At 35.7% G+C, this 25,499-nt stretch overlaps 1 protein-coding gene across 2 annotated transcripts in view; it reads right to left on the reverse strand.

Annotated features, from left to right (window-relative positions):
* The window catches only part of garz (Sec7 domain-containing protein garz), an 84,308-nt gene that overhangs the window by 52,809 nt on the left and 6,000 nt on the right, over nucleotides 1–25,499 (reverse strand). For both annotated transcript variants that reach the window (XM_071599106.1, XM_071599105.1), the window contains exons 5-14: nucleotides 24,174–24,282; nucleotides 22,454–22,560; nucleotides 18,153–18,363; nucleotides 16,224–16,425; nucleotides 12,549–12,820; nucleotides 11,063–12,027; nucleotides 8,243–8,391; nucleotides 6,173–6,296; nucleotides 5,021–5,229; nucleotides 4,706–4,942 (exon numbers count right to left, since the gene is read on the reverse strand). In XM_071599106.1, coding sequence (XP_071455207.1) covers nucleotides 4,706–4,942; nucleotides 5,021–5,229; nucleotides 6,173–6,296; nucleotides 8,243–8,391; nucleotides 11,063–12,027; nucleotides 12,549–12,820; nucleotides 16,224–16,425; nucleotides 18,153–18,363; nucleotides 22,454–22,560; nucleotides 24,174–24,282 — 2,585 coding nt within the window. The remainder of the gene's footprint in view (nucleotides 1–4,705; nucleotides 4,943–5,020; nucleotides 5,230–6,172; nucleotides 6,297–8,242; nucleotides 8,392–11,062; nucleotides 12,028–12,548; nucleotides 12,821–16,223; nucleotides 16,426–18,152; nucleotides 18,364–22,453; nucleotides 22,561–24,173; nucleotides 24,283–25,499) is intronic.

The following is a 25,499-nucleotide window of genomic DNA, read 5'->3' on the forward strand; positions in this document are numbered from 1 at the left end:
GATGAAGTATATCCTCAATGGTGACATGATTTACCCATGGGAACTTAAGTATTCTGTCATAAATCCATATTCTGAACCCTTCTTATTATGGCATTGAGGAAGGCTTTCGCGTACAGCCTTTAACAGCACATAGTAATATATAACATGCAGTACTTCACAATTCGCTGATCGGTTTCGAAAATAAGATCAAGGTTACACCAGGAGCTATTTCTGCTTCTGAAATATTCCCTTTGAAATAACAATCTTATTCTGATTTTCACACCCAAATCTCACTTTTCCATCAACTAACACCCCAAGTATGTGAATCCTATCACTCTTTCTGATTTTTTTATTCAGGGTACTACAGAATTGTCTACCCTGACTTTCTGATAACTATGACTTTCATTTTTTGGGTATTTATTGCGAATCCAAGGTCCAGACTTGATTTGTTGATGGTATTTTGAAGATAATGAATAGCTGATTGAAGCACTTTTCCACTTGATAATTTTTTTTATTTTTCGACCGGGTTTCGATGTATTATATCATCATCAGATGTATTACAGCACCTGATGATGATGTAATACATCGAAACCCGGTCGTAAAATAAAAAAATTTTATCAAGTGGAAAAGTGCTAATATCAGTTCATTCATTATGTTTGATTTCCACCACATCATGCCTGAAGCTACTCAATTTGTATTTTGAAGAAACTGGTATTCTCAGTTACTACACATACCATAGTATCATCTGCATAGTGGATGTCCTTATGCCACTTTCTGCTCGTCTTGTTTCCTTTGCAAATTTCATCTAAGATAAGTGAGACAAGACAAGGACACCCTTCGCGACAAATGGACAAAATACACGCTTGCCGCACACTTATCAAGTATCTTAACCTCTTCAGTAGCCTGATATTTGGCCTTCACATGACATTCAATTCATAAGACTAATTCCACTACAGCTTCCTTATAATACTAATATCTTTAATATTGAGCCTGGGGTGTTTTATTTGGCATATTATAATGTTGTGTCTAATTGTCAAATCCTCTTTTGGAATCTATTATACAAGGGAGGACATTTACCTGTAAGTAAAGGAATTTAGGGACTTAAAGTTGGATATAGAACAAGGCATCACTTGTACTGAGACTGTTTCAAAACTTAAACTCAGTTTCACTGATGCTTTCCTCAACTTTTCATTAAAATCAAGAAAACAGTCTCCCTGGTAGTATTTTTTTTATAATATCCTTCATTTAGCTGTAAAGAATCCATAAGTGGTAAATGAAGGGGCTGCTGAACAAAACAATCAGGCATTTTAAATGTATTCTGAAGTTAGCTGAAAAACTGTCAGTAGCTTGCCAAGCAATTAAGCAGTGGAAGTACACCTTTGAATTCAGGTACACAAACTTGAAAAGGACATGAGAGTGAGTCACAAACATGTAAAAGTACTCAGGAAAAAGTGTTCAATATGCCATAAATATACATGAGGCAAATGCACAGCAAGATATTAAAAATGTATCATTAGTATCTTGGGCCATAAAAACTTAGAGTCTGCCATTATGAGGGTAAAAAGAAACTTAAAACTTCCACAATAAAGATTTAATATTTAACGACCATGGTTTCGATGCTGTGCATCATCAACAGGGGGACCTGATGATGATGCGCAGCATCAAAGCCATGGTCGTGAAATATTAAATCTTTATTGTGGAAGTGCTACGTTTCTTTTTACCCTCATAATGAAGGACTTCCACAAAGTTAAACCTGAAACTGTTATGTTTAGAGTCTGTCATTTTACAAAATGGCAATCAATTGGAAAGGCATGGAGCAATGATTTTGCTTCTATTATCAGAGAATTTACTGATTGTTCATATCATATTTTCATTCAAAAGTATCAACATATTCAGCTACCACTACCTACATGCAATCATTACCACCTATATTAACAAAATGTAATTGAAGTTTAGATACATGGGTCATTCAATAATTCCTTAGAAAATCCAAGAAATAGTGCATGTGGTATCGGAAATGGTTTGCTTTTAGTAAGCCACATATCTCACCACAGCTGTTATAGTTTCAGCTATTACCATCACGTGGTGTCATTTTCATCACCGATTGAAAACAAACTTTCGTTTATTTACAAAAATGGAAAAAATAGGCGATTAAACACTTCCAGTGGTAAGAGTAGCAGCTTTAAGGAAGGTGACCGACATCTGAGGATATTTGTGCAATTAGGGATGGATTGGAATAATAATAATAGTCATAATAATTTGGCTTTATTTGGGCAAGATTGAGACTGTGGCAGACCCTTCTTCCATCTAACCCATCATCAAATACATTCAATGAAAATATAATTAAATTTGAGGGCTAAGTAATATAAAAGACTTGACAATGACAATTGATTTACAATGAATATGCATGAGTACAAATAGAGTAGAAAGATACGCAACATTGGGGGAAAACATAAGGAATGAGGCTTCTATCCTTGACGAAAATACCCACTGTAGGAAAACACCTAAACATTAAAGGAAGAGTGAAAAACCTGCTTAAACCAACAGATAGTTAATTCTAATGTCATGATTTACTAAATTAAAAAAAACCTAATAAGAAATAAATAAAAATAAAGCAATGCATGAAAAATAAGAGAAGAAACAAAAGGAGAACTGATATACACATTTAATGGAGAAAAATTAATTAACAAAATTTCTGATTAATAATATAGAAGTAAAAAATGTAGAAGAAAAAAATGAAAGAGAAAAAAAATATTACTACAATACAATTAAATGATAATTAAAAAATTAACTATAACCTATCACCAGAAGTAAGATTTTAACAGTAAGATTAATATGTGACGTAGATATTTATGATTAATAGCTGTGTGAATGTAACTAACACCGAAAGAGAACTATGTCAAGTTGAATGAAGTTCATGGCACACCTGCTCCTGTGTTTGTTACTGTTTACAATGGGGTAGATGAGTTTGAACGTGCCCGTGTATCCACAAATGATTAACAATGATTTGGGATGTCCAGTGGCAGTGACTTCCTCAGTAATGATGGGAAAAATCCACAGTATGTTTTGAGTAATCAACGAATCAAAGCTATGAATGGAATTACGAACCTGTCATTCCATTCCTGAAAGAGTTTAGGCCATATGCAAATCACAAGGTCCAGTGTTTTAAATTTAGCAAGAAAAATTTGCCGAGAAAAAAATATCAGCAAGGGAGCCGCATCGGTGAACAACTAATCATGTGGTCAATTCAGAGGCTGGTTTGGTGCTTTTTCTTCACAATCCCGAAGAGTTTTCGTTTGTATTGATACATAACTGTGAACAAAACATGGATACCCAACTTCAGAGACAAAGGAATTGTCAAAACAAAGGCTCCTTAAAGGCAAAGAAGGCTCCGAAGAAGGCGAAGACAGTAAAATTGACAGTCAAGGTGAAGGCCAAGGTTTTTTTAGGATGCACATAGAACCATCTACAACCATTACTCACAAAAATGGTAAATTACAAATGGAGAATATCATGTGTTGCTATTGCACTGGTTGGGTAAAGAAATCAAGAATATTTTCCTTAAATGGAACAGAAACATTTTTTTCTAACAAAACAATGCACAGGTGCATACCTGTGGTTTTGATGGCAAAAATTATGGAATTAAACTTTTAAACGAATTATTACAACATATAACGCATTCACCATTGTTCACCCTCGGAGGCTTTTTTCATATGTCTGACTAAGAGGTCATCACCCAAACAAATGCCTGTTTTGAGGACCTTCCTACTTTTCGGACATCTTAAAAAATTTGGCAAAACACTGGGCAAAGTATCATGCTAAGATTTTGCTGAAAAACAAAAAAAATTTCACCAAAATAATTTTTTCTAGGGACTTATTGAAAGACCCACATGCATGTAAGTTTTAAGACTACCTGGTCTTTTTAAATGTATATAAGATTTATATAACACTTTAAAACAATTGAAAAATGAATTAAAATCATACATTTTTCACTTCAGATTTGATTCTTATAGTAAATTATTCAACAAAAAAACATGCAAAAGTGAGAAAACACTAACTGGTAAAAATTACTTCTACTGACTCTTTTATGTAGGAGCAGAATACTGTACGATAGTAAGCACCCCATAATACATAACATGAAAGCTCCTTTCAGCTCATACAATATTTTCCCAGCCAGGCATGTACACTGAAATCAGGCCCACAACATTACAAATCAAGGTTAAATTATATATATTAAAACTAACTAACAATTTCTGATTTCTCAGGATTCTGAGATTGTTATTTGATTTGTTTACAAAAAAATGAAATGGCTAAAAAATTAAATTATTCGATTGAATAGGAAATACTTGAATGTGCATGACAATAGATCTATAGCATCCAATAGATACATAATTGATTATACACTCAAAGATATTTAATCTTCCTTGCACTAGAATCAGAATGACAATATTTCCATTAACTTTTCTCCAAAGGGTGTTTTCTCCATATAAATATAATTTGGGATTTTTTCGAAAATACAAATATTTTTCACTGGTATTAATAGGGTTAAAGGGAACAGAAATAATCATTCTTGAAATTCTTTGGCATTTTTTTGTGTATTGAAACAGAAAAATAACCAAGGTGATGCCAATAGCAATGCAACTAAGGACACTGCTGCCATTTTTCAAAGGAAAATCAGAAAAATTTAAATAAGGATATAAAATAATAAAAATATGCTGGTACTCACTTGAATCCCGAGATTGCCATTTCATAGATTGCCGGATCATTGCTTTTATCGAAGACTAAACACAAAGCAGCTACTGTAGGACGGCGAATAAGTGTGAAAAGCTCATGGTCAAACAATCCCACAGGAGTGTGGATGAATGTTCCTTCCTTACTGGCACCTCTTCTCAACAAAACCTTCCATAAATAGTTCTCCCTTACAATTCCAGTTTGCTCTGCTGGCATCACTATTTCTTCATTTCTTGGTAAAATAAAGGTCAGATGTTAGATGAAAAAATAAGTATACTAAATAAATCAAGTAATAAATTTACTCTCTTACTTTATGGCATTATATATCTCTTCAAGCACATCTTTATCAAAATCTTTGCCTCCATTTACTCCTTTTAGGTTTTTCATAAAATCTTCAGGCGTCATTGGAATACTTTGCTTCTTAGCATTGTAATTATGCTGGTCCACATTTAGCATAATAACTGCATAAGCCAGCGTGAAAGCAGCATCCGAGTGCACAAATGGTTTGCCGTTACAGTTCTGAAATAAACATAGAATGAGTAACCAATTTTATCCATTACGTCTATTGTAACATGTACTGCTTATCAAATGTAATTACAGTGAAGTACTGTATATAACGGTATATTGATTGATATAGGTGAAATAATGACAGCTTTATTGTGCAAGAATAGCTAAATTACACAATCTTACTTGCTGGGATTTTTATTAAAAACAAAAGAGTCAATACTTATAATTATGTAACTCTAAATAATAGTTTTTCTAGTGAACATATGATTAATTATGGGGGCCGTAGTCTTGTTGGAATGGCATTTGACTACAGATTGGAAGGCTCAGGTTAAATTCTTGATAATTTTTGGCATTCCTATCATTTCCTGTTTTGTGAAATTTTTAAGGCAGTAGGACTTTCCCGAAAATCAAAGATGGCACAGATATAGCGACTGACCCCCCCACCCTGATATGTGAATTTCATAAAAAATAGGGCCTATGGAGTGAGATCTAACCTCAGCAACCAAACTAACATTCAGATAGATCATTGCAGTATTTATATGCTAAAATATGAATTAGTCAACCAAATATGGCTGTAACCCATAGGGAAAATTGGATTTCAACAAGTTATGTATCACAATTTGATACAAATAAATTATTATTTAATTTTTGCACACTTGATGGATAATATCCTAGTATTTTTAGGTTATTTTTAAAGCTTCAACAAAAGAACTTTTAAGCTGTGATACAAGAATACACTTTTATTGAAAAAATATTAATACTACACTAGTTATCCAAATTTAAAAATGCATAATAAGTGTGCTGCAATGCATTAAACCTCCATAAACAAACTTGCGTCATCAAAACAATGTACATATTTTCCTCGTACCCTGGAATATGTTAAGAAGGTAAATTTGTCTAGTGTGCATAGATGGAATACCATGTTACCATTAAAAAAAAATTAAACAAAACTTACATGCCAATGGTCAGCAAACTGCTCCAAGACTAGAGATATAGGAATTGCTTCACCTGGCAAACGAAATGTCTCCAGATATAATCTTAATGCTTCATCTATTCTTAAATCAGCAAAATCAAATGACCTGTAAAAATTTTAAGTTCTAATAAATTCAAATAGTCATGCAACGAGAAATTTTGGTATTTCAGAAACTCATTTACTAGGTATAAAAATATTAGAGCAAAAACAAAAATCATGCCTGCACTAAAATTTTAAGCTCTTATATTTAAAAACTGTGCTCATTTTAAATTCCATTATACAAGGAATGCCCAAATATTTTCATCAGATCATCACATCTTTAACTTCCAAATATGTTAGATATCTTAAGTACAGATTTATAAGTACATACAGGGTATGGCGCTTAAATCCGGACAAATGAAACTTTTGTTTAAAAGCAAATTTATTTTTAAAAATACAAATGAAAATGAAAATCCTTTTACAAACAAGTAACGGTATCTGTCAAGAGTAACATTACTCAATATAACCCCTTTCAGCTGCAATGACCACCTCTAATCTTGTCCTGAATCGATTGCACTCACTCTTTAAAACAGCACTGTCCATATTCGCAAATGCTGCTAGGACAGCGGTACATGGAGATGCAACATTAGGGTGCCTCGTCTTATTGGTAACTTTGACTAAGCTGCAAACATAATAGTTGAGGGGGTGCAAGCCCGGGCTATTCGGGGGCCAGAACTCCTTTGACCAGAACATGTCAATGTTATCTGAGAGCCAGTTTTGGACTAAATGACTCGTATGAGCTGGTGCACCATCCTCTTGAAAGACATATTGTCTCCCCGAGGCCACATTTACCATTCACGGTTTCACAACATTCTTCAAAATTTGCAGATAAGACTTCTTTTGTGATAGTTGGTCCCTTTTCAAAGAAATGTGGTGGTATGATATTACCCTCACTGGATACAACACCTAGGATGTGAACATCAGCCCGAAATTTTGTCCGAGCAACAATTGGGACGTTCATGGGATCATGGGCGAGCCAGCGGTCATTTCTTTGGTTGACCTTTGCGTCAATAGTGAAAATTCTTTTCATCAGAAAGCAATCTGATTCGCCCCACAGCTTCATTTTTTAGAGAACAAAATAGCAGGTTGCAGCGAGCAATCCACTTTGTTCTGGCAGCCTTAGACAGCATGTGTCACACCTTTATTGCATACAACTTGTATTGTAGGTCCTCCTCTGCCATCCAATTCATTGTTCACTCGCTAACATTCAATCTGATAGCAATTTCCACAACGATCGCCCGAGGTCCTCTGAAATCAGCGCCTTAGCTTTCTCGATGACTGCTGCAGTTTGTGACATGCGTTTCCTCGAATGAGGTATCTTCACTGGGTTAGCGAAACCTTCTCCAGACTTCTCTGAAGCATTATACTTAGCCACAGTATCTTAAACAGTTGATCTGGGGTACCCAAAGAATCAAACTATTTCACTGGCTGGACAAACGCCCAGCACGAACACTGTCGATAATAGCAGCTCTTCGATTGTACTCCACAGTTGTACGTAATATCTTGGCCATTTGAGGCTATGAATATTTACTAGATGCCTATAGCATTTAAGGACGCCAATCGCAACCTTCAGTTGAACCACGATATAACGGAAAATTCAAATTGAAATTTGTCAGGTGATAACCGCCACACCCTGTATATATGAGATGCTATTAAGCCAACACCAAGTGCACAGAAGAGTAGAACAATCAAAATAAATTTAAACAGAAAAGAAATTAGATTAAAGATCATCACCAAAGGGTTGACTTAATACAATAGAAAATTGAAAAAATACCACTTCTGAAACAGCAATATTAAAAGAATACAATTGAATTATTGGCTTTCACAGAAGTTTGCTGATTCTATAGTTCTTTTCCTTCATTTTCTGTAGAAGTATTTGGACTACATGAGAAACTTTTTGTGCTCAATATGTCAGAAATTGCAGCAAGCATTAGAGAGCATGTAGGGTGAAGATAACTAGAATCCTAAATATTCATCAAAAACATGGGGATGGACAACAAAATATCATCTTACTTTACAAAACTCTCCAAAACTTTTAGATTCTTCTTATTACTTATGTATTCTCCTATTTTATTTTTATCCAGCATTGGATTCTCCCTAAAGAAAAGTGCCACTTCTTGGGGATTCAGAGGGGTTGACAGCAAACCATTTTCTTGCAGCACCTTAAATAAAAAGCACAATAATTAGTTTTTGATGCCACTATACTAGATTAATATTACAATTATTTGCACACTGTATGAAGTTTTATAGCTTCATACATCTTTTGCCCATTTAAAAGTAAATATTGATTCCATAAACCATTTTATATTTTTAAATTTCAAAGCAAATTTCATGCACACCCTTCACCAAATTCCCGGCAATATATTTTATCCTCAGCCCATCAAAACCAAGTTCCCCAACAACAGTGAATAGGGAAATAATAGAATTTATCTCATCCACAAAATTTCTTGGCATCCATTTGGATTCAACTTGAAATAGGAGACCCATATAAACTGCCTTACAGGAATATTAAGTTCAGCATGTTTCCTCCTAAGAAGTTTGAAGAAAAAAGAAAGCAAATATGTGCTACTAATGCTTTATTATGGCCTTATTTACTTCCATTCTTTGGGCTCATCTCCTTTCTCTGGAGCCATATTTAAACTGCAAAATAAGGCTATTCACATCATTGAATGTAAGCCTCTAATTTCATCTGCCCGTCCAATTTTTCAAGATCTTGGGCTTCTACCACTTCCACTCATATACATTCTTTTCCTATTAACATAAATGAAAAAACATTCCCTGGACTTACACGCAAGTTCTCACTACCACAGTCACCAAACCAGAACCCAGTTAAATCTCTATGTCACATCTAAATCTACATATACCCAGCGATCCACCAAAAAGGTTTGTGGCAGGGGGTGCATGCACCAGGTGGGATGGGCAATGGATAAAGGAGAATAAGGGAGAAAAAGGAAAAAAAATTAACTAAAAACCTTCAAAAACCTTGCATATTTCAATGCCTGCTGGCAGAAAACTTACTTCAAAATAAGGGGCAATTTCACCCAAAAAAATAATTCTTTGTTGGGTGAAATTGAAGGGCATTAAAATGAACCACAACCACTTATACGACAGACCTCAACATCTATTTCTTAAAGTTTACATTGATGATCCAAGCAACTAATGTATGTTTGATTGTGAATAATTGATGTGACCTCGGCACTCTAATAAGCGGTTCTGAATTTATGCAATAAGTTCAACCTAGTATTAAATCATCTATGTTCTAATGATTCCCAAACTAACTCCAGAAGCATTTCTGTGATGCTTTTCACTTAGTTGTAAGGGATTTTAACGAAACGGACTGCCCTGCGTTGAACCTTCTCAATTTTCTGAATTATGCCTTTTTCAGTGAGATCCCAAACATATGCATATTCTATGTATATTCATACAAGTTTCATGATGAATGCTATTTTATTCAAACTCTTATAAAAAATGGAATATCAAATTAATATGTGGGTGGCCCGAAAAGTTTCCGACCTAACAAATACTACACATTTTTTCTTCAAATTTATTTTTCAACATGATCTCCTTTCACTCCTTCCAGTGAAGCTCTAACTTTTTTAACTCTTCCAAATAGTTGACATCTTTCCCCACAAAACAGGCATTTATGTATGTAATAACCTTCTCATCTAATGAAAATCTCGGTCCTTCACACGAAACTTGAAGGCTAGAAAACAGAAAAAAGTCGCTGGGGGCCACATCCGATGTATATGGTGAGTGGTCAACCAATTTGAAATACTACTTGAGAATTTCAGCCATGCCAACCGCCGAAGTGGGGCAGGTGCATTGTGGTCCTGATGGAAAAGTACTTTTTTCTTCTTCAAATGCAGTTGTTTTTTCCTTTGCAATTTCTGCCTTCAGTTTGTCAAGTAATTATGTGCAATACTCTGCCATTGCTGCTTTATGTTTTCGAAGATAATCAATAAATACAATTTCATGATTACCCTTAGAAAACAGTCGCCGCCACCTTCTCGGCTGAAGGAACAGTCTCCACCTTTTTTGGAGCAGGTTCATCCTCACCCTTATATACGACAAATGTGTTCTTTCAATATGGCCAGAGCCATCTAATCTCTCTAACCTTAATTCGATGGTCATTCAGGGCCATTCAGGGAACTTTTTTGATGTTATTTGTAGTTGTTGCAGTTTTTGGCTATAGCGAACCTTCATCATCGACCAATCTGACATGGCTATATTTAAATTCAGCTGCCCAAAATTTCATGGTCATGAATGTCGCTGCAGAATCCCTGCATACAGTATCTAACTCATCTTTGATTTGCGTAGGTGTATTGCTTTTCAAAAACAAATATTTAATAACAGCTTGATACTCAATTTATTCTATTTTCACAAAAACCCTCACAATGACTCAAATGATTGTCAAACAACTGAGGGTCCAAAATATCTGAAATTTTGGTGAGTACCTTTCAATGCATGTGCAAACACATTCCCATGCTTTTGCTGAAGAGTGCTGCCATCTTCATGTTGAGATCAGAATGTTTACAGATCACCACGCAGATATTAACATAAGAATTAATGTATGCAGAGCATAAAATCATCTCTAAATTACTCCTAACTGATGAAACTATTTATTCAATTTAGAATAGTTAAATAGAGAAATTTAGAATAGTTAAAATGTTATTATATCAAATTGTATGTTTATACATCAATAGGAATGGGTTTAACTATTCTGGAAGTGTACAAAAGGCATCTAAAACCCATCTTCTTTCTAGCCAAGAAATATGATTGAGTTACCCATATATATTGGGGGATGAATGTAATAAAATTAGGGTGCATACCAACCTGTATTCCATGACTTGGCTTCGAGTTGAAGTGTTCAGTGCCAGATGAAAGCAACTCCTTGCGGTGCTTGATTGCCATAAGCTGCTCATGACTTGGAACATTATCACATGAAAAATTGCGTCCTATAACTTGGAATGAACCCAAAAGACCAGACTTTTTCCCATCACCTTTTGTTTCACATTCTACCCTACTGCGGCAATTGAACTCAATTGAGTCAACAACAGACAGCAGGGCACTCAATGACAACAAATGTGTATTATGCAGTCCAGCAACAGGGTATGCATTCTTGGAAAGTAGGTCTGTGAGGTCCTCAAACAAATTACAGCAATAGGGATCACAGTCGAAATTTACATAAAGTTCAGTCACATAACCAGGAATCCTCCAAAATTGAAGGAGTGATTCTAGAGCCACTTCCTTCTTCTCATACACTACTTTAGTCGAGTCAGTTGCTGTCGTAAGAGCAGATAAACGCACTAAATAGGACTCCATTTGAAACTTGAGGTGGGTGCGAAGTGATTCAAACAAAAGGAATGCTACCTGAAGATTGGCAGCAAAATTAGTCAAACGCTCCGATGCAAGCAGAGAAAGTAGATTTCTGCAAAGATCATCTTTTACCAGGCTCAGTAATGAAGTGTAAGAACCAATGGCATCAGCACCAACTTCCATTGCCACTGTCAACAGCTTAAGGCCAACATTAATGTTCACCTCTGAATTTTGTTTTTCGTTTGGATTGCAAAGGGAGACAAGAAAGAGGAACAGTTCCCTCACACAGATGATATTATACGGCACATGTGGGGATAGGCCTTCTTTCCCTACATCATAGGGAGTGAACCTCACACCATGGGGATTTATATACTCCTCGGTCTCCTGCAGGGATAGTGATGAGGTATCAGCAGTTTCCTCTGTATCCTGTGACTTGGATGTCATTTCACAAGAGGGCTTAGTGGCAACATTTTCAGCAGTCTCTGGATACAGCAGCATTGAAAATTAAATAAAAAGTCAGAAATTACAAAATATTATCAAATAAAAAGTTCCCCACAAAATAGGCATGTCATGAAAAGCAAATATGCTCAAAAATTGCAAATGCATACCCAGAGACGGTGGAAATTATGTGGTTAGTCATAAAATATCAAGACACTTTTATGATTTCCACTATTAAGCAGAGGACTAAATGACCACTATGAGTATAATGAATAGGTCTTGGTAATACTAATTTAATTACCGGTGCAATGAGCTGCACCATTAAGTAATACTCACAACAACAAAATTCACAAAATATTCTGTAAGTTTTACATCAAGATTCAATAGTACACACTCATCCCATAATAACCTATAATTGTGTTACTTTGTTACAATTGTGACCTATAGCTGTTTAACATATAATTTGAATTATCCCGAAACCCAAATTTGAGGGAACACAGCAAATAATGTGGTACCATCTTCACTCATCTTAGAATTTTAAAGCTGCAATTTGAATGAAATATACCTGTGTTTGGCTGAGGCGAAGATCCAGAGGTCAGGTCCTCACCTTCCTCCTTCACCAGACTTGAAGTTTTAGCCACATCACATTCAACCCCTTGCAAAAATGAATCACTACAGAGCATTTGCTCATCTCTTCCCTTTGCAAATTCATGAGTTCTGCCACTATCAAGAGTCTCCTCAATCATTGGACAATCTGGTTCCACATCAATCACCACACAGGGTATTGATGAATCTGACTCACCAGCATAAACAACTGGCCTGTCTGCTGGATGGCAACTGCAATGATTACAAGCCTAAGCAGTAATACACATCTTGATTATTAGTTAAATTTAAGCCATCAACTTATAAACAAGACACTGAGATTCATTTATTTAAATCCCACAATACTGCTGCTGAATGTGTTCATGCAAATTTGATCTTAATGAGAAAAAAAGCCGGTTGACCTTCAAAATTCCAACCTTATCTTCAACTAATTGTGTAATATCTAGTTCAATAAATATGTGCATACATATTGGTGGAACCAAATAGTTCTCTAAAACAGAATATAGGTATATATAATACTACTGAGTTCACTTCAACATATAATTGGGTTCACTTAAAAGTATTTTCAATAGTTGATACAGGGTGCGTTCTGTAAGTAATGCAATTATTTTTTAAAAGTAATTTATTGAATAGACTTGCACAAACACTTAAAATTCTTCAAATTACTGTCCTTGAGCCTCTACACATTTTTTCCAGCAACTTTGTCTTGACTGGTACGTGCCCTGGAAGGCATCTATGGGGACCTCTCGCAAGGTCTTCGTGACAGCTGACCGAATTACTTCTATGGACTAAAAACAGCTTCCTTTTAGGGCTGCCTTAATCTGAGGGAACAAAAAGAAGTCTGCTGAGGTGGCGTCCGGAAAACAGAGGGGGTGGGGCAGCGTTGGCACCTGGTGTTTAGCCAGGAACTCGCGGACTCGTAGTGCATTGTGGCAAACCCCTTGGGCACGAGCTTGCGACACACTTTCCTCATCGCTAAATCTTCAGTAACAATGCAAAACACAACAGTAGACGACAAGTTCAGTTCATTGGCAACCACCTTGCTACTCAATCGATGGTGAGAGTCTAACAATTGTCGAGCAGGAGCCACTTTGTTGTTGGTTTTGCTGATTGACGGCCGCCAAGAGCGCTGTCTGTCGTGAACCTCTTCCTGGCCCTCCTTTAAGGCCTTTAACCACCTCAAAACTTGTAAGTAGGACAGAGCAGAGTTCCCACAAGCCTCGCGAATCATTTTGTTCATCTTCTCAAGAGATTTTTTCAGTTTAGCACAAAACTAAGTAATCGTGTAATGTTGCTCGATTGTAGATTCCATTTCTTTCGTGACATGGACAACACACAGAGGTTTACAATAACTGACATACTGCCTCTTAATGCATCCTGCCTGTTAATTAACTTGGATTTCTTTCAGAAAAATAAGCATGTGTATCAGGCCGATGTCACTGGTCTACCCTTTTATTGATCTTATTCCAGGCCATCTGCAAGAGGGTTTCCCAACCACAGATGCTGACCAACCTCCCCTCTCCTCAAATGCAGCCTCTTCCAGAAAGGATCAGTTTCTAACATTTCCACGATGAGAAAAAAGGAGTTGATTTTTAGCAATGAGAAAAGTTTTATGCATGAGGAAACTTTACTCATACAAATCTTCTCTTTTACAACTTTTTCCACTTCAACAAATTTCAACTTTTCTATTCTAAAATCAAAAATTTACAACCCAGTTTCCCTTCTCTTTCCCCTCCTCCCACTTTACCAGCACTTCCCCCTTCCTCTTCTCTGTCTCTTATATAAAGCTGTGCGTCATCTGCACTTCACCTGATGATGACTTCGTAATTCAAAGCCTAGGTCGCACTTAATACAATATATCTGGAAGCGCAAAGTTTTTTCTTTTCTGATATGAATCACTTCCACAAAGTGATGCCTCAAACCATTCTAAAAATTAACAAGTTAAAATCTTGTGTGAGACCCATCCTTGTGACCAGTGTAGAGAAACTTACAACAGGTACATTGTATCAAAGGATACGTTTTTCACTTTCTTTTAGATGGTGAAAAACAAAATCCAACTTGTCTTTAAGACATTTGTTTATATTCTATTCACAAAGGTATTACTTTAGCTAAAAGTAAATTCAAATCACTCAGGGGAAAAGAAAAATTTGCCTTCTTCAATAAAACCCCAATACTGAATACAACAGTTTCAGGCTCTACTTCATGAAAATTAATGATAGTTGAATAAGTAAACTTTGTATTTTTTCACAATAAACTTTATTGCACTACAAGTGGTTTTGCAGTCGATGTACCAAAACCATTGGTATAGTAATAAAGTTTAGTGTGAACAAATATACAAATCATTTAGTTAGTGAAAACCCATAGTGTCTCCAGCAGTCAATTTCAGTTTTTCCGATGCTACTTTCATCAACTTGATTTCGTGAATGTTATCCTTTCAGTTATCACTGAGTTGTCTAAAAAACATTTTTACGTAGAGAAAAATTAAATGTAATAATTAATGAATTTTACATGGCTCATTATCTGTTACACAGGAAATTTGTTGACTTTTTGTTTCTTAACTTTCAGACAGTCTACACAGTTATAGTGTACATACTTTCATATTAACTCTCCAGCATTCATTTTAGATTCTTTAATTTTACTTTAGTTCTTGTTAGTTTTTGTATAAGCTGCTCTAGGAGCACATAAATATCATGCCTTGAACTATAGCCATACCATATCTTCTCCACAAATTTATTAGAAATGGGGGTGTACATTTTTATACGTAATTTATGATGTGCATTACTCTACTTTTCTTTTAGAGATAGGAAGTTTTATTTTTTTAATTATATCAGAGCTGGGACTTAATTTCACAGTTAATTTTTCTTTCATTACATTTACATTTAAGGTGGTGTTATTCACTTTAGTATTTTCTAAATCAATTGCTTTTCCTTTTGCATGCTTTCTTTTAGTACATATTTCCTTTGCCTGTCTCATCAAGGAGCCATGATTTGATACTGTACATATTAATATACATTATTAACCAATGGCCAACATTTTTTTGCAATATCACAATCTAATATAATTTAATTCCTTCATTGCACAGCCAGTACCTATAAAATATGGCAGCATCTTTGGAAGATTTTAGTACCAGCTGCCAGAAGCTGCCATTCCTTTCATAGAAGTCTATTGCTTAAGTATGCATTGAAATGTGAGATCTATTTTAAACATAGTAATTTGAGCTCTGGTTTATAATTTAATTGGTAAGAGTTTCTCCATTCAATATATAGGTCAAGGAAAATGCAGATGTTTCTCTCCTGCAAACATCACCTCAGATATTTCTTAATGTCAGGGCTTTGATTTGGTATTATAAAATATAAATTAATAGAAAAAAATTATGAATATATGGAAGATGGCACAGAAAATAAGAATAATATATGGAAGATCATACATAAGCCATAGCGCAGCATGCCATCTATCAACCAAGAATGTAACCACAACATAGTTTTCTTGTAAACGAACACCTCTTTCAAGCAGGTTGTCCAAAGAAAACAGAGTTAAAGGTCTTAATACAGGAGTGGGCAATCCTTGATGAATATCATATATATGTCTTTTCCATAAAATTTTCTGAGTTTGTTAGAGTAGGATTATTCAAGGCTACCTTAACACTGGAACAATTTTTGCCTGATCCTCTTCATTCTTGGTAACTTTTCCTTGACTCTCTCTTTCTTGGTCAGTGGAATTAGCATTTTCCAAAGACTGAAGATCCTTCGCCTCGTTTGATGGTGAAAGTGGTGTTGTTTCCACTGATGCCTTACTTGTGTCAGCCCCAGGGGAAGCAGCAGAGAATTCATGAGGCACATCTGAAAAAAGATGGTACAAAGTAATATAAAAGGCATATCACCAAATATCACAAAATATCAAAAAAACATTTCTAGCATTATTAACTCAAATTTTAGCAACAATAATTCCATCATTTGTGTGAAATTATTGTTTATATGATTCAATTCTGAAATACTGACAACAGCATAACATCTACAAAAAATATCTACTACTTCAAAATCAGCTGAGCAAGTAAATATTTTCTTCACTTTCTCATATCTCAAAATACATGAACTTTTGCACGTCTATTTACAATTGATTAACAGAACAAGTTCAAGCTACAGGTAGAAAAGTTGCACACCAGGAATTAAATATATTGGCAGATTGTTAACAAAGTAAAAATATGATACATAGCAGTATTGTGTCTGCAAAAGCACATAATTGGCTCTTGAAAATGGTAAATCATTAATCTTTAAGTTCCACATCATTACAGAGGTTGCCGAGTGTACTGGTGATAATCATATGTTCTACAAAAAATGAGGCTCAAAACTTCATGGTAGACATACAACACAAAAAAGGCTAATTTTTAGATTAGCTATCTCTTCAACGCTCTGCACTAGGTTACATTGTACCATTAAATAAGAGATATCCCAAAAATTTAATAAAATCAATGATATTTCATCCTGGAAACCAACATGGAATGCATATATCTTGAAAGTAAGCACACATGTTTTCCAAGTAAATGACAGGATATCCAAACAATCCTTAAAATTTAACACTAATTTCCTTCCTGATTACATAGAACCAATATTATTTTTCAAACGTGTATGGTTCATGATCTCTGAATGATGTTGCAGAAGTTATATGCTTACAGTAGAGAAATAAACATAGCTTATTCACTATGAATGTGCATAGAAAAGCATACTGAATTTATAGATTTAATGATTTCTGAAATTTATTTTACTAACTTTCCATCAATCACCAGAACCAATTGTTTCACATTTTCTCATCCTGTGATCAACTCAAACAATTTAGATTATCTATTCTTCAACACACCCAGATTTTAAAAGCTTTCAAGAAAAGATGTCAGGATATGACATTATACATGATGATTATAGTCAACCATGCCTTTATATGTCATTAGCGATCGCTTCATGGTAGTTCCATGCCTCAAAAGCTGGCTCCCTGCATGCATGCCAGTAAATGACAATACTTTAGGCTAAGAGAAGAGGTAAAGGTAGAGGAAGGGTGTTGATCAGGTGGCTGAGGAATGTCACAATATGGTTTTCTCACTCTATGTCTGAAGTGGAACAGAAGTTATGAGATGCAGTAACTTATCTCATAAATGAGGTACCAAAAATCAAGCATATTTTAAGAAGACTACAAAATATATTACTTTATTAGCAGTATTTAGATTGGTGTATTTCACTGCGGGTTCTATCATAAAAAGTTAAACAAAAACACAGTAATCAACCCGAAGGTCGGTTTAGTAGGTGATGGTAGAGTTCACCCAGTACTAAGCCCTATACGGCGTGTGAAAATTCACACATCAGGGTAGGGGGGGCAGTTCCTTTCCCTGTGCCGGTTATGGTTTCCCAGGAAGACCTGGTACCCGAAAAATCACTTTAGCTGGGGTAGAGCTGCAGGTGCCCAGAGTGCCTCGCCCGGGAATCGAACCCGGGACCCTCCGGTCAGCAGTCCACCGCTCTACCCACTGGACTACCGCGACCCACCATAAAAAGTTGAACACTCAAATTTTAGAATTTACCTTCTTGGGGTGGTGGACATTCTTGAACTGATAAACTTGATGGAACTTCAGGCCTCTCTCTCACGCCGGGTTCCACTGCAGAAAATTTTCCACTCCCCTCGATTTTGGAGTTTACCTTTGGAGGGGATTTTCCTTTGAAGGAATTCTTTGTACTCCGGGTTTTCCTCTTCCCTCTTGATGAATCCATAACACCTGCTCTCATTTTTAGCTTCTGTACAAGGCAACAGAAAATAAGGCTTTTAAGATATTTTTCACTGAACTGACTGTTGAAGATATGCTACTTAGTTTTCAGCAAGTTTCTGCTGTGCACTAATTAAAAATCACCCAACTGCTTACAGTGCATGACAATAAAACATTAAACAATTTACTAAAAGAAATCAGCGCCTGTTGAAATCATCTAAATGAAATGAAAATGTTCAATGGTTGCCCAGGAAATAAAAACACTTCATCTGATAGAACATGCATTTCAGGGTTTAAAAACCATGTCTAAAATTAGACTTCCTTACAAGCAGGATTCTTGTACAAATTTCCTCCTGTCTACACTTTACTCAGTGACATAGATGGCCAAATGGCAAAGCTAGCCTGGCTTCTGACAAGGGAGGATTGAGATAAAGACTTGGCTCTATTCAGCAGTGATTTTCTGGATATAACATTTACCTGAACAACCATAAAAACATGGGCCAAATATTTCTACTTTACATTTTTTAGAATTCAAAAATTAAGACCACAAAAAGCCACAAGATATAGAAATATTAACATGCAATATAACAAAATAATTTCATTAAGTACTTAACTCTAGAATTTTCATTAATCTAATGCAAATTGAAGTCATATGGCCATAATAGAAAAAATCTGGGCAACAAAAAAATATATTTTAATCATTATTTAGCACGCAATCAATCAATTACAATGGAAAAGTGGCATGGTCAGGTTGAATGAAGACTGAAGGGACTTGGTGGACAAGAATTGACAAAATTGCAGTAAGTGACAAACTGAACCAGTAGCGCATTAGAACCTCCATGGTTAGTTTCCATTAGTCAATAGACACATTTTCATTATTAGTTGATGAGAAATGAAAGAGAAAAGAAACCCAATTTAAGGCAGATTAGCCCTATCTAAGAATTGCCAACTTGTTTGCTTGATCTTTGTATTTACACCTCCCTTGCTCCCGAATTCCAAATACTTTTTGGTAAAACCAATGACCCTTAACATACTATTTGGTTTTTCCATTGAGAAAAAAATCCCAATTGTCCATCATTTATTGCTAATAAAAGAGGAAGAATACAACCAACATAATTCTAGAAATTTGGGAAAATATAATCATTATCTACACCCACTGCCAACTGAGCATACATTTTAACAAAGTTTGTGGTTATCTTCTAGGGTAATTTCTCAGGTAGCAGGTCATTAGTGTTTTCACACATTCCAAAACTACAAATTTTAAAACTTAGCATTAAAATACCATCTTCATTAAATCACTGGTCACAAGAGGACTGAGAGTATATCTTGTTCCATGAAATAGAAGAAAATATTAACTTTATATATTTACTGCAAATATTTATCTGTACAGAAGCCAGAAGCATGCCAATGCTGCATTCAAATACTACTTTATACAAAAAATACTTTACCATTTCTGGATGTCAACCAATAAACAACCAAGAGCATAGTTCCTTATTGATACATACCATATAAAAACCATAAGCACAATAATCAATCTGTCGGTTTGGCATGTGATGGTGGAGTTCACCCAGTACTAAGCTCAATGACTTTTTTTACTCCAACAAGTGCTCTAAAATCAGCCTGCCTCATGAGCCGAGAGTAAACTTTGACCTAACAATGCAAGCCAATTTGCGAGAAAAAAAACTAGTCAGTACTTTCCCACATCAGGTATACAAAATGGGTTCTTTTTTTACAAAAGTCAAAAATATCACTCTTTTCAACAAGTATTAAGCAATAGAGTTTTAATATTTCTTTGAAGGTACTTCCTAAAAAAAATCCCAAATATACATGTATACAAATTAGCGCATTTAGTTACATCTCACATGTGGTGCTGTGGAGAAACTTAATACATGTTGGGCTAATGTGGATTTTATCCTTCTGCTGATGTATTCCATCTTTCCCAATGCACTTAAGAGTTTATAGGCATTCAATAATTTGGTTGTTTAAGAGTGTTGCAAAGGCAGAGAAAATAGTTGCTTTTAATACAAATTTTGATACATAAAAATAATACTAGAAACTAAGTGTTGCATAAAAAGTTAAAATGGTAAATGTGTTAAAATGGCTCGTAAAACCTTAAGATAGAAGATTGTCAGACAGTATTGCATTTAAACTTGAAGTAATGTAACACTTCAGAACATGGAAGCAGGGTAGCTTAAAGCTTTCTGGCCCACCTCCAACAGAGAAGATAATACATACATGAATGTAAGAAGTAGAAGATGACTTTAATAAATGTAGATATGAGAAAGAAAAACTTTACGTTGATGTGCTCCTAAATGGCTGAAGCTTGAAAAATATGTTAAAAACAGAATAATTAATCACATGAAGATTGGGATTACTATTTCAACAAAATTGATTTTAATGGAGGCAAGAAAATTGCCAAGAGGTATGCATGTCTAGTACTGATATTTTTGGGATGTCATGATACATTACTGAAGAGAAATGATATTTGCATGCATAACAGAACTAAAATAGCACGAAAACTGCAACTTGAATAAAAAGAGGCTCCAAGGCAAACTCATGATGTCACACTGAAAGGAAGCATGGAACAGCCACCAATTTCTAGTGTTTGTGATTGGTTGAAAAAGTCCTGACAGAATGTTAAACTTGAGACTGTCATAAGGTCTAAGGAATATGCAATGCACTTCATGGAAGTGAAAATGGCATTATGTATGAGGAATGTGACAACCCCAGAGAATATAACTGCAGGAATGATTCTGATGAATTTCTAGGATTTAACGATGAATGATTATTTATACAGCTGATAAGATTTTAATGTAACAATCCCATTTTCTTCATATTAAGTTTTAACATTAAAAGACTCTCATCCTTTTTTGCCACATTAAATTACTTTCTAACCTGAAAAATCAGTGTGTCTAATGTATAAGCCCATACTAAGAGTCAAGAAATGCAGTGACATTTACATGATCTAAAACTAGCTGATAACAAGTAAACCAGTTACTTGCCATTGCATTATTATGACTACCACTAATTGAACTTTTACATCATCAAAAGCAATGTTCCTCATTTGAAAAGAACCTTCTTGATGTTTCCCTTCGTAAACTTCAAGTTTCCAAGCGTATGAGCTTCTAGCATACACCTATGAAAATATCTTAATGCAATAGTTTTGAGGTTTACTAGGGATGTATTACCTAAAGATGCACTTTCCCCTACATTTTGTCAACATCTCATTGACAGTCATGTATTCTCCCTATAAATAATAACATTCACAGCAATTTAAAAAAAATATCTCAGAAATCTCCCTCACAGGTTCAAGTTTATTTTAAGCCCCTATCTCAAACCTTGGTACCGTGCCATTAAAATTTTGTAAATAAAGCATCAACAGAATACAAATCACTATCATTCAATTAGTATTTCTAATTAAATCAGCCATATAAAATAATCCCAAGGAATCTTTAATTTCACACAAATCAAGCTATTTACAATTTCTTTTTTCCTTCCATATTATTCTTTTGATGATTCATGATACTTTTAGTGTTGTCTAAAATAACAGCCAAAAAATCTGTAAAAAAAATAGCAATGGTCCAGCACCATCACTATGGTTTTAGTACATCCTTTGAGAAAAAACTTATGTCAAAGACTTATTAAACAATTTAATATAATTGGTAGTGCTACTTCACTCTTGAGGCCACCAGAACAAAATAAGAAAATTCTCCAAGCAATCACTTGCACTGTTTTCTAAAACTAACACATAAAGAATAACTATCCACTGGTAAGATACCTAGACTTTTATATGAAGTGTACACAGGTCTTACATTCAATTGTTCCCGGCTCAATTTTGTGGAAGTTCATGTTCATTAAATGAAGAACACAATGCATATTTCCGCTGTTCTTAGGTCATACATATTTATAAAGGGAAAAGAGGATAAAATTTCAGGATACCAGGTGAAATGATGTGTCACATATGAGAGGCAAAAGGATAGATAGAGAATGTGTGGATAAAAACTGAGAACTTCAAAGAACTGCAGGAGATGCTGTGACAGGATCTTTAACTGAGTCGTCCACTGATGTGCAATGTGTATGAGTGCAATGGAAAATTATAGCAATGAGCATTCAATACTAACCTTGATATGGACAGGATTTTGTAAGTCTTCTGAAAATGATGGCAATCTTAAGAAAAGCAGTTGAACCATATCCTTCAAGCAATGCTCTGCAGTTTTTCTCAGAAGTTCTGAAAAACAAAGAAATAAAAATTTTGTTGAGGCATTGCCTTCAATGTGAGGTAATTCAAACAGATACCTCTTCAAAATGAATGGTCATGAAAATATGTTACATGGGAAACTGGTCTTTAGCAGCCATCTTCAACAGATAACGGCTACTTAAGGCCAATACACCTTTGGATAGAGGTTAAGTTGCTTCAGGAAGATGAATGACTCTATAGTACCCTTTTAAATGCCTTGTTTGTTACATTTACAGAGAATTTTTAAAATGCAGCTTCTCCCAAGTTATAGAAAACCCAACTTATGCCACTCCATACTTTCCCAAGGCTATTGAGAAACGGCATAGGCAAGACACAAGGATAGAGCAGAGTACTTATTACCGATTGTAATTGAAGGAAAGGTTAAAGTGGATAAATGGAAATTAGAGATAACCACATAGATTCTTAACTATTATAACTTTATAATAAACATTATTATTATAACTTTATCATTGATCAAAAGCATGACATAGGACATGGTCCGTACAATAAGGAAAAGAATTAAACAAGACCCACAACACTACTGTGCAGGACAAAATAAATCATAAAAACAGTAATCAACCCAAAGGTCGGTTTTGTAGGTAATGGTAGAATTCACCCAGTACTAAGCCCGTGGGCATGTGTAATTCACAAATCAGGGTAGAAGGTCAGTGCCTTCCCCTGTGTCGGTTATGGTTTCCCAGGAAGATCTGGTACCTGAATAATCACAGAGCTTGGGTGGAGCTGCAGGTGCCCAGAGAGGCATGCCCGAGAATCAAACCCGGGCCCTCCGGTGAGTAGTCAAAACACTCTACCCCGTCGACTACCATGACCCACTTACAGGGCACAATATCTTACCAAAAAAAATATCATTCTCATTAAAATTTGCCAAGCAAGTATTCATCCATACTGTAATAACACTTGAGGAATTATAACTCACATAAGTTTAATAACAAATAGTTTCAATTTTAAAAGCAGTCACAATGGAATTATCTTTTATGCTCATTGGCATTTTATTATAAATAAATGAGGCTGCATGATGAGGGCCTACTTTTACTGAAACAAAACAAAAAAGTCTCCAGTGCATCTTTCAGAAAATTAGTTGACTTTTGAAAACATAGTATAAGTAGTTTTTGTGGAGGCAACCAACAGCTGAGGTCATTTGCACCATTATAGATGATGGGAAAGAATGAAGGGTGGAGAGAAACCCAGCATTGGCATTAGCCCACTCCAAACAAAAGGCACCAAGGGGTCCATAGTTTAATATCCCATCCAACAGACAGTGCACTCTCTCAAAGTGCTCTCCACAAAGCACCCCAAGTAGGAATCAGGATCCCACTGAAAAATATGTGCCGCCTCCAGGATTTGAACCTGGGCCCCTGGAAGAGATGCCAGTACATTAGCCATCACACAATCCCGACCCGGTTCTTTAAATATCTTCATTCCATTCATCCTGCCATAAGAATTCCAAAATTCACCAAGGGAGTTTTTTTTTAATATCAGCCATGCTTTTGGCATTTGTATATGAAGGAAATATAGATTGAAATTCCTAAAAAGGACACCAGCTGCCAGGAGCCACCCTAAAACTATCTTGCATATTAACTTACCAGAGAGCCTGTCTTCAAAACAAAATCTGAAGGAGCTCAGCAATATTTCAGTGACACTTTCATTTGACAGCATTACCCCAACTGGTGATAGCATCAAAGTCCGCAACAGCTAAAAGGGAACATAAAACAATTATATTATTATTATTATTATTAGGTAATCTACCGGTTAAGGTAGGTTTTTGGATGGACACAACTACCAAACAAATATTTTATTACTCCTAACAAAACACAAAATCCATCATCCTACTCTACATCAGGTCCCTCTTCATCTCTGAGTACTTTCTTCCTCCCTTCATCCCGTCCAACATCCCTATCCTGTTCCTTCCCTTTCCTCGTTTGCCCAACATTCTACCCTCTATCACAGTCTTCAACATCCAACTGCCGGTCAACACCCCCTTCATCCACTTTTCCTGCCTCCATAGGATTTCTCCCAACAAACCCCTGTCCTAACCCACCATTTTAAGTACTTCCTCATTTGTTTTCTTCTCTGTCCATTTCACCCTCTCCATTCTTCTCCACACCCACATTTCAAAAGCCTCCAATCTACGTCTATCCTCCTGCTTCAATGACCACGTTTCCGCACCGTACATAGCTACGCTCCATATCAAAGTTTTTACGAGTCTTTTCTTAACATCCTCACTCAACGTCCCTCTCATCAACTCCCTCCTCCTTGTGAAAGCCTCTTTGCCTAGCGCAATTCTTCTCCTTACGTCCCTACTACTTGGACCGTGTTGGTCCAAAACACTACCGAGATACGTAAACTGTTCTACCTGCTCTAGTTTTTGCCCTCCTATTTTAATGTTAAGCTTAGCCTTTTTCTTTCTAGAAAATCGCATAACCTTTGTTTTATTAATATTGATTCTCATCCCATACCTGTCGCACTGAATTTCCAATTCGCTAAGCAATGCTTGCAGACCCTTGGCTGACTGACAAACTAAAGCTTGGTCGTCAGCAAACCTAACTGATTTTACGAACTCCCCGCCCACTTTCATTCCTACCTCCAGTTCTTCCCATGCCTCTTTGATCATTTCCTCTGCATACAGGTTGAACAGCAACAGTGATAATGGGCAACCCTGCCTTACACCTCTTCCTAACACAGCCCAACCGGACTCCCCGTTCCCCACTCGCACCTGAGCAGTCTGAGACATGTACAGGTTGCGGATTAGCCTCCTTTCCCTCCAATCTATTCCTATTTTCTGCAATATACTCATTAGTTTTTCCCAATTCACTCTATCAAATGCTTTTTCGAAATCTACGAAACAGGCAAATACCTCCTGATTGTGTTCTATATTCCTCTGGATTAATAATCTTATTACTGCAATGGCA

The sequence above is a fragment of the Hetaerina americana genome, unplaced genomic scaffold (genome assembly GCF_022747635.1).
Source record: "Hetaerina americana unplaced genomic scaffold, ioHetAmer1.1.p SCAF_105, whole genome shotgun sequence".
Taxonomy (NCBI): domain Eukaryota; kingdom Metazoa; phylum Arthropoda; class Insecta; order Odonata; family Calopterygidae; genus Hetaerina; species Hetaerina americana.